We start from the raw sequence: 10,944 nt of genomic DNA, 5'->3' as shown, positions 1-10,944 counted from the left end.
TTTACATAAAGAAATTAATAAGTTAAAGATTACGAACAAGCTCTTGCAACTTGCTTTAACCAAAAAAACTAAACAAGTTCAAAATCTTCAACATAACCTAACCGACAATGTAACAAGAAAACTCACGAATATCTTGGGGAAAGTGTGTAATGAAGAGATTATCACCCTGCAATCTAAACTTGCGCCAAATTACGAATTCAAAGGACATAATTAATTCTTCAGAGAATAGTTTTTCTATTAACTCTGCTCTGTCCATTTAATTGATAATCATTAATTAGATTTAACTTGATGTTCACTGACATTAGGTTAATAATGTTGATAATTATATTTCTCCCTTGTACATGTGACATTTAGAACAGGTTAAGATAATATTATATATCTGAAGCATAAATGAAAATATAGCAAATAAGTTACAAGAAATCACAATGAAGGACTGTACAAGGGTATGAATCGTTAAATAGTAAAATTTCATTTTTGGACTTTGTCTTGGATTTTCCTATTACATTTCCAAATACATTTTAGTCGTCTATAACAAGGAAAAACTATTCTATATGCCGAGCTCGTGGCACAAGTATATAGTTCGTAAACTACACCACAAAGAGCTTACTGCTTTAAAGAAAATTTTCCACGAAAGGAGAGTATGACATCCATTGTTTACACTGAGTAGAAAGGTACAAAATCATCCACATTATATTTGTGAAATATTAAATTGAACGAAGTAGTAAAACTTCATTAATGGGCATTATATTTATTTCATACAATGCTCAATATCGTGTACATAATGTTATAAAACCGGAACATACATTTTATTCAAGATGTATAATTTCCTTTACTGTCGTTATAAGGCAATTACGTGACATTTTACTATCTTGTCTTCGCGATTAGCCCAAAGTGGCAGACAAGCGGAGTGAAACAAATAAACAAAATAAATCTATGAAACGATCATTTCCTTTTTAACTCTTTCATTCATGCAATTCTTCTTTAGCATGTTAAAATTATAGTATACTATGATTATAGAATGAAGACATGGTAAATGAGAACATGCGCAACTATCTTTGTAACACATCGATCAGAAAGTTTGAAAAGTATGGATTTTCACAATACGTTTGCGAGTTTTCAATTATGTTACTACTAGTGCCTCCCCGATGGTGCAATGGTAGCGTCGTTGCCTTGTAATCAAGGAATCCCGGGTTCAATGCCCGGTGGAGGGACATAGTAGTTCGGATACCACTTTAAACTGTAGATCCAGTCCCGATCAGCCTTTCTGTGCATAAAGTGGACTTGTTGAAACACCAACTAAATCAATCAGTCATGTTACTAATCATTAAAGGAATGCCTCAATACCATCCCGAAGTTTCGATAATTAATAATTCCCCCTCCTCAAAGTAATAAAACACTTTCCCTCTCTGAACCTTGCATAGAAATTATAGCGGCCGTTTGCTTCGGCCAAGCCCCGAACGAACATAACCGAAGGGGCACCGAGCATAACCGATCCTCCCATAAGACGTCACGCGCTCGTGCATGATCGGCAATTTTCGGATGGCGCTACCTTATAGTATATTAAGTTACCTTGGTAATAGCCCACAGATTAGAAATAGGTTTAGCCCGTGGTTCGAGTGCAGTGGTGGGGCAGTGAGTGTAAGTGTTGTGGTTTGTCGTCGACGTGTAGAATGCAGGAAAAATGAAGTTTGTGTGGTTCTCGGAATTCCTTTTCTTGATATTTATTTTCTTCAATCTGGTATATAACATCCATGGAAAAATATCGGATAAAAGACTGTGCGGAGATGAAGCATGTAAAGGTACGTGGAAGTTTCAGTCGTACAGTAGCATATGAATACATTTTTTTTGGCAAAGAGCCGGTGTAAATATAGGTTACCAATTTTTACACAATTGTCAATAAAATTTAGATCATTCTACCCGCCCTGACATTTACATCTCAAATGACCAGTGTGTTGAGGTGAAATTTTCACATCTTTCATGTTTACCAAGTGTGTGAAATGTAACCCTAATGATTGGTTTGAAAATGCGAGGAGAAAAGTCGTACTATAAGTTGATAAGAGCAGAATAAATATTTTAGTAACGCTTCTAAGTTGAAATAGAGAAATAAATTCATTATATACACACACGTCCATATACCATGCAAAGACATGAAGCCCACATTCTAATCCCAAGAAAGGTTTGTGATTGAATGTCGTGAATAAAAGTGAAATTTTTCATAACCAATGCGTAAGTACAGCCACTTAGTGTAACTGCAGTTATCAGTGTTTCTCATGTACAAGTATAAAATTCAACCAGCACTAATGCTTTGTTTGAGGTTGAGCATTGCACGAAGCATAGCACTGTAGTTAATGTATGTGTGTGTGTGTGTGCATAGATATGCATATGCCCGTGTAAAATCTCCCAGCCTTTATATTATTCTTTTATGGTTTATAATTCACATGAATTATGAATTTGTGATTTCAGTTGTGAATATACAGAACAAGCAAATGTATTGCAAGAATTACTAAAGATTCATATAGTGCAGAATGCCAAACTAATCAGTTTAAGAAATCTGCACTTGAAAAAAGAGAAACTTTTACAAACTTTACGTGTCAAAAGAGTGAGTAATAGCCTATTGCTCTTGTCATATTCATAAAGATATGAGAGATTGATGGGACTGTATCTTTGAATTATTAGTATTGCATCTACAGAATGTACATGTCAACTGTGAAATCTGGAGCAAAAGTGCGTTTGTTCTCTCTTTATTGTATACACACACACACGTCTGTTGACACTTTTCAGAAGCATTTTCAAATATTTTGCTGAACTGTTCATCTGAAATTTCCCTAAATACTTTTGACAACTGTACAGGAAAACCGAAAACCTTTTCAACAGCAGGTAGAAGTGCTTGGAATGGTTCACTCAGACAGCTCCACTTAACTGACAAGTTTGAAGAAATTTCGGTAACACTTTACTATACCTGAAACGGATTCCTTCAAATTTACAGGAGAAAGTACTTACGGAATTCATTTTCTGGAGTGTTGTTGATGTTCCGGAATGTAGTTTTGGTCCATTTTAATGTGAATCCATGTGGTTTTATACGAAAATCTCTCTCCAACGTGCTATTTCTGCTCACGCCATTTGCTTTTTACGAGAGCACAATACGCGATATTGCTGCTGCTACAAGCCGATGTTGTCCGTATATGCTAAATTGAACGAAAGGAGTGCTAATGGAACCTAACCTAACAGGCCTAACCTAACCTAGTAGGCATACCTCGTAAGTAAAAAAGTCAATTTAAAATTCCTAAACTGTTTTTAATGTTAAAAAAATTATTTCCGACGCGCTATTGTGATCAACGGTAAGCTACCGCCATGTTGTGTGTGGAAATAAACAAGAACAGTAAGTACTTGTAAATGTAAGAAATATACATTATTTTTTCGTTACGAATTCCATTATTTCACCTAAATAAGTGTTCCGGAATGCAGAATAGTACGTTAGCAATGTAAAAAAGTGCGAAAGGAATCATTTCCAGGTGTCTCAGGTATAGTAAAGTAGTACCGAAATTTCAAATAAACATGAAATGAATCATGTTATTCTAAAAGTTGAGTTTCACACAACGGCAATAGTTTTTTTTTTTTACCGTCTGGTACATAATGCGGTACCAGTTAGATAAGTCGGAGACACATTCAGCTTTTTTTTTCAAATAAAAATCATTTCTACTTACCTCATATGCATAGCAGAACATTTTTCAACCTGGGGATCACTTTTTTTTCCCATGAAAAACACGTTATTTTTAACATTATAATTCTTTATTTGTCGTTGCTAATTTGGCGTCCAAATCTTGACTCACGTTGTCTGTCGTCAGCTGATATGCAGTATTGTCAGCTATAAATGCTGCACAAGCTATTCACAAAACGTTTTGAGTCGAAAATTGTTCCACAAACCATTCACGGAATGTTAAGGTTAGGAAAATTTAGAAAAATAAATTTCAACAACAACAAGAAATTAACTTTCACTACACTTAAATGTATTGCATGCTATGAACCTATAAATGCCGCACAAGCTATTCACAAAACGTTTTTATTCAAAAATTGTTCCACAAACCATTCACGTAAGGTTAGGTTCAGTGAGGTTAAGAAAATTTAGAAAAATAAATTTCAACAAAAAAATTACATCTTGTCAAACTACCGCTTGGTTGCTACACTGACAGGGGGTTACATAACTGAACGCACAGAACATTCAATTCACGTAGTCGACGGCGATGGTGGCACGCGCTATCGTGCAACGGAGATGCATGAATGACGAAAAATACTTTACTTACAGACCGAATAAGTTGCACGATTCGAAAAACTATTTCCCCGGCTTTAGAAAGTCCACAAGATCGCAGTTCCATGAGTACTTTCTCGTCTTTTCTCCTGTAAATTTGAAGAAATCCATCTCTGGCTTATCTAATCGTTACCCATAATGCAATATATTTGTTTTTAGTATTCCACCTCTGCATGTATTATTTCTAAATTAAACACAAACTTCACTTTCTGTACCAGAACAGTTTCTCACTGAAGTCAGATTTTCAGCTGATAAATCACCAACCAGTCTGAAACTAAAAAAAACTTTTAGTGGATGTTATTTTCAGAATCCACAAACAGTGCACACAAGAAAGAATTTTGTATGACTGCCACATGAAGTGTCTCATTGGAATATATGCTGAATCTACCTAGATTTTCAAAAAGAAGGAAGGGAAAGGGGGGGGGGGGTCTGGACCCCCTGGGTACACCCTTGCAGACACACGTACATTAGCCGTCATGTTATGCTTCATGGAGTGCTTACATTGCAATGTTTTCACTAGCACATGAAAACCACTAACAACTGTAGTTTGACTAAGGACTTTCATTTACACTTTGGTCAATGAATTTTATTTGTATTACTGAAATTCAATCACGAAAAATTTTATTGGGATGTGTGCCTGATGTGGTCCTTGGATGACATATGGATGCTTACTGTCAGATTACAATGCAAAAATATTTTCTCTAGCACTTAACAAAATTAATAATATTGATCATTATGATGAATACAAATTTTCGTATTTAAACAGAAGGATATTCCCTCGGTTACTGAGTGTATTAAGTGGTCAACTTCTGATGTCACCACTGAAGTTCCCCCCAGGTCTGCCCCTTCATCAAATTTTGTCATGTCGCCACTCATTTGGCAATTAGCCAAAAGTTCCGAAAAGTGACACTAAGTAACACAAATAGATATAAGGTAAAGGACATAGTTTACAATGTGCATACTGCCATTGACACCTTTCTTAACACATTTTCTTATTACTTTGAGAAATGAGATTAAACATATAACACTAAAGCAAAACAATGGATACCAAAACAAATGAAAATATCTAGTTAGAATGTTGAGTCTTGAATAAGAAAGTGAAAGAAGAAATCGCAGCTGGGATGTCCCTAAAAACTGAAGCATATTTTGCTACATATAGAATAGGCTAACTTACAAACGAGTGATTTAGGAAGCTAAGTGGAAACATTATAAAAACCACTAATAATAAATGCAAGGCAATGTGACAACTAGTTAAGAAATTATTATGTGGCTGTAATAGCAATAAAGAAAATATACTTTAATAGAATAGCAAATGAGTGGGCCCAAGTTCCTCTGGTTTTATTGCGATTTCATCATGCTACGAATCCAATCTTAACACAATCTTAACATGGTTCGATTTCAATTTACTTCTGTTAACATATGCTGCAGAGTTTTAGCGATTACTTAAGACTTTGTTTGATATGTGGTTTCGTAGTTAAATTAGTTAATGTTAGCATTAAAACAAAGTCCCTAAATGCATTATGCTAATATTCCGATTTACTTCTACATTAATTCCCACTAGTCTATGATACTTAGTAATACATAAATAACTTGTATTTGAAATCCAAACAGTGCTCCTTACTTTAACCAAGTTTCAAATTTTGTGTGACAATCCTCTGTCCTCCAGCATTTTACAAGGATGGTATTCGCAAGTGCTTGCAACGGTGGGGAAAATGTGTAACATTGAGTGGTGGCTATGTAGAAAAGACATACTCTTTCTACTCATCCTTCTGTCATTCTTTGCACTTGCTCCTTAGTTTGGGAAGCCAATTTTAATTATTTTATAGATTTATCCCCATCCCCCCAGCAAATAATTGATTTTGTTTTGTTTCACTTCACTTTCCGTCACTTTTTTTTCCATTTGCAAAGAGGAGGATGAGTGATGACATGATGAAACTGATGAAGGGAAACTTACAAAGAATGCCCATGCCCAGGTTGTAATTTGAACCCAGAATCTCTTGCATGATAGTGTACTGTGCTAACCACTCTGCCATATAGGTTTGTTTACAGCAAACAAGGGAACGATTTTACAATACTGCACCCTTCTCCAATTTCGTTCATATTTTGCATACTCACTAATTTAGGGCTCCTAATCATGAATCTGAAGTTAAAATTGGTCGCTCACATGTTAAATTTGCCAAAAAAAGGGGTTCCGTGATCGCAACCGGCATTGCACGATTGCTCATTATTTATCGCAAGATTTTGCATTTTGAATACTTGAAGAACGAAATATATATTCGTGATATTACTACGACCCCAAATTTTAACTATGTTTGCCTAACCTTACCGTGCATGGTTCGTGGAGCTACCCGTGCATCGTTCTAGGGGTTGAAGGCTAATTCCGACCAGGCACCGTCAAAAAATGTCAGTTTTGTAGCACTTGAGCAACAAATTTTAACTACACAATCGTCATTAAGTGTCCTAAATTATTGAGTATATGAAATATGAACGAATACCCCCCCCCCCCCCCGTATTATTAATATGTACCCAAATGAAAGTGACTAAAAATAGCTTTTTTTCAAAGCAAAACTTACAAAATGACTTCATTTCCTACCCTCAAAGATGCCATCTTCCTCACACCAACAACTCACAAATTTCGAACATCACTTGTTCATATGAGCAAACATGGTTTCCAATGGTTGTTGATGTATTGAAAATCGTGGTAAATGACAACGTAATTTTACAACTTCTGCACGTTTATTTACAATTTCTACACGTGACCACCAAATCTTAACTGCAGATACATAATTAGTGAGTATTAGAATTATTAACGAAATTATGCCTTTTTTGGTATTGTAAAATCACAACCTTCTACACGTTATTTTGAAAGTTCCACAAGAGAGCGCCAAATTTTAACTGCAGATTTGTGATTAGGAGCCCTAAATTAGTGAGTATGCGAAATATGGACGAAATTGGAGAAGGGTCCGGTATTGTAAAATCATACCCAAACAAGTAGCAATAGTTAAATTAGTACATATTTTTCTGTGACATCTAGTAAAAATGACTCCAGTTGCCATAAAATATTTCTCCTTCCTGTTCTCTCTAGTTTTCCCAATTCATTTTTTCTGGCATTATTACTGCATATTTTAATGTCATAATGTTTGGTTTCTCTTTATTACAGAACCTGTTTCTGTTGGTAAAACACTGCTGCTTTACAACAGCAATGATCCTGACATTTTATCCTTCCCTCCAAATGTTGATGTGAAAATTTACAGCAAATCTGCTGGGAACAATAAGGACCTTTGGGGGGCAGAGGTAAGTAAAAAATATATATATATATATATTATCGTAAACCATATTGTTCAAATTTCTGGTAAATTTCTCGTATCGGACAAACTGCTGAAATTTGCTAGTTCATTTAATATGAATATTCGTACTTACGTATTCTGCATGGAGAAACATTGCTGAAGGTGGCATTTCGATTATTTCACGGAAATAAGCTCTATCTGCAACATATCGAGTAAGTTTTCTTCGTTTCTTTTTTGCCTTTGGTAACACGCAAAATGGCGGTCACAGTTTCACTACCATACTTGGCATGCAGTGTTTCCACCCCACTGCACCCAAAAATACCTACATAGCCCCCACAAACCATTGATGCATAACCATCAAACCATGAACCATTCATACATGGCCCCACGAACCATTTCCTGTAAGGTTAGGTTAGGTAGGGTCACATATAGGTTACAATAGTTAAAAATTTGTTTCGACAAAAATATGCATAGCCCCATGAACCATTGACACATAGCCCCACGAATCATTGACACATAGCCCCACAAACCATTTGCGGAAATGTACCTTTTTTAGTTACAAAAACCCGTGTTTGGAAACACTGACCAGGATTATGTCATCACACACAGGCTACATCCACCTGGAAGTAAATTGATGCAAGAGCTTTCGTGCTTCGGTCACACATTTATATCGAAAACTAGATGATTTACCGGCAAAATTCAATGAACGATGCGAGAAAACACTTCCCCGAACTTCCACAACTATAAAGAAACTACATTCGGTAAGTAATTTCTCATGTAAATTTGAAGAAATCAGTTTATCCGATACGAGAAATTTATCAAATTTATTTATTGCTAATCACACACTGTTACCTCAATTTATTATTTCATGTCTTCGTGCAGTTTACTATATTCAAATTCAAATTTTCTTTATTGAAGGGTGAGGTTCAACCTGTGGCTATTCTTCCACCTAACCCCGTTGAAGTGTAAAGTGACTAGCCATGTGAGGTTGTGTGTGGGTTTATATCTTGCTCTAAGCTTGAAAAAGTCATGGGAAACTAGGATGAAGTGTCACAAGAAAAAATAAAATCCACTAATAATGATTGCATTATATTATTTTGCATCTACAAAAAGTGGTTATGCGAACCTTTAAGAAGAACATTGATATATGTCCTTTAAATTAGGCGCACACAGGAAATGTAGTTCGTAGATATTTTTTTTGATGAAAAATGTACATATTGATATTTGTGTTTCTTTTAACACACCTAATGCTGAGAAGGACCGAAGAGCTCAGCTCATATTTTTATTAAGTAGTATATTTGTAAGATACCAGTTTTTTGATGTGACACTTTTGTACTCTGCTTAAATTAATTTTTGAAGTACGCAATGAATTTTAATATTGAAAGTTGCACCCCTCCTAGTCTTTGGTATTGCATAAACATTGTTCAAAGTTGGCAATAAATAGAGTATAATAAATACTAGGGATGGGACCGATTAATCGGTACTCTATCGGTATCGGCCGATATAGGCATATCGGTGTATCGGTAAAATTACCAATTATTTTACCGATCCGATATATCGATAAATATCTGATAGTTTAGTGCAAAATTCTGCCATTTTTGTTGTAATTTTTATGGATGATCTCCATGCCCTACTTTTTTAAAAAGTAAATGTCTAAATATGCAATTTCTCTTGCACTGCAGTCACTTTGAAACACATTTTTTTAAGGTCAATGAACCTTTCAGGTTCTTCCGGGGCCATTTCTAATTTTATATCGGATCGGTAGAATATTGGTTATCGGTATCGGTAAATTTTATATCGGTACTTTGTCGGTATCGGCCAAAATTTCATATCGTCCCATCCCTAATAAATACACATAAGTGAATTTGTAACTATTGCGAGACTTATTGAAATGAGAGCCATGGTAGCTCAGTCGTTAGGGCATCTGATTACCATGTGAGAGACCCAGTGGAGGAGAACAGGGATTTTTTTTTCACCTGTTGAAGCGACTCCGGCACCCAACTGCGTCGAATAAAGTGGGGGGACGACTTGAGATGACCGGACCCCTCTCCGATTTTCTTCATATTTGGCATACTAACTAATTCAGGCCTCCTAATCACGAATCTGGAGTTAAAATTTGTCGGAAACGTCTAGAAATTGCAAAATAAGCGAAAATAAGGCGTTAGTTTTTGGAATGGAAACCATCGATTTTCACGAAATTTTTTGTTTCAAAAGGAAAATATATATATATATTCCTGATACTAGCACGACACCAAATTTTAACTAACTTAACTTTGCCTAACTTAACCGAAACTAACCTAACCACGTGCCAATGGTTCGTGGGGCTAGCGCCAATGGTTCACAATTTCTAGACGTTTCCGACAAATTTTAACTTCAGATTCGTGATTAGGAGGCCTCAATTAGTGAGTATGTCAAATGTGAAGAAAATCTGAGAGGAGTTCAGTCATCTCAAGTCATACCAAAGTGGGTACCTGGAGGGAACTGGGGGCTAAAGGCAGCCAGGGCATGGTGCTTATCACATCACCTCCACTTTCGACTGTAATAGAGAAAGTGTGGGGCCCTAACTCCGCACCCCCCTATACACCTCCATTTCTATTTAATAGATATATCGGATTGGTAAAATAAATTGGTAATTTTACCGATACCTATATCAGCTGATTGTGATAGAGAACCGATTAATCTGCCCCATTCCTAGTTTGGATGTAACACATAGATAGCAGTAGCACTGTGAAAGGTGGCCTTAGGATTGCACGCTTACAGAGTAGTCAAATTCTGTTTTCGATACCCTGATGCATGTCAATGAGCTAAAAGTTGATAAGGAAAGTGCATGATGTGCTCTGTGTCATATGGCAACACACACGCAAGCTCGCTCAATCTCTCTCTCTTTTAAAATTCGTCAAGCATAATGTATTATATTTGATTTTCAGATTCGTGGCAAAAGAGGTTATGTACCTAAGAATTTTGTAAGGGAATTGAAGATTCTGAAGAAAGATCTGAATTTTACCCTTCCGACTGAAGGCAACTCTACATCTGACGAGGCACACACTGAAGTCCCATCGCAGAAGCAGGAAGGAAGTTCAGTGGATGGGAACGATGGTGGATTGGGAGATGACAGTGACAGGATCAAGTCGCTTGTCAGCGAGCCAGCCTACGTGGGAGCAGAGGACATGGAGATCGACAGGATAATGAAGCCAGTTGTGAACCCAGGTGAGTCAGTAGGTTGCAATACAGAGCTGCATGACTTTTCCAAAGTGCTTGCCGTAAATAAATAACAAGTTGCATCAGCATTTTATTAAAAAACTCAACAACTGTTGAAGTTTTGTAATGCTTCAAATAACCTATTTTGCTTGT

The 10,944-nt window shown here is 36.2% G+C and overlaps 1 protein-coding gene across 1 annotated transcript in view; it reads left to right on the top strand.

Annotated features, from left to right (window-relative positions):
• The first annotated feature begins 1,607 nt into the window (after window positions 1–1,607).
• The window catches only part of Tango1 (transport and golgi organization 1), a 75,700-nt gene continuing 66,363 nt past the window's right edge, over window positions 1,608–10,944 (top strand). The window contains exons 1-3 of the mRNA XM_083137590.1: window positions 1,608–1,799; window positions 7,467–7,600; window positions 10,521–10,800. Coding sequence (XP_082993716.1) covers window positions 1,682–1,799; window positions 7,467–7,600; window positions 10,521–10,800 — 532 coding nt within the window. The 5' untranslated portion in view covers window positions 1,608–1,681. The remainder of the gene's footprint in view (window positions 1,800–7,466; window positions 7,601–10,520; window positions 10,801–10,944) is intronic.

This window comes from Lepisma saccharinum, chromosome 16 (assembly GCF_977018435.1).
Source record: "Lepisma saccharinum chromosome 16, izLepSacc3.1, whole genome shotgun sequence".
NCBI classification, from domain to species: domain Eukaryota; kingdom Metazoa; phylum Arthropoda; class Insecta; order Zygentoma; family Lepismatidae; genus Lepisma; species Lepisma saccharinum.
The sequence above is the reverse complement of the archived record's forward strand: the minus strand, read 5'-3'. Positions and strand labels throughout refer to the sequence as shown.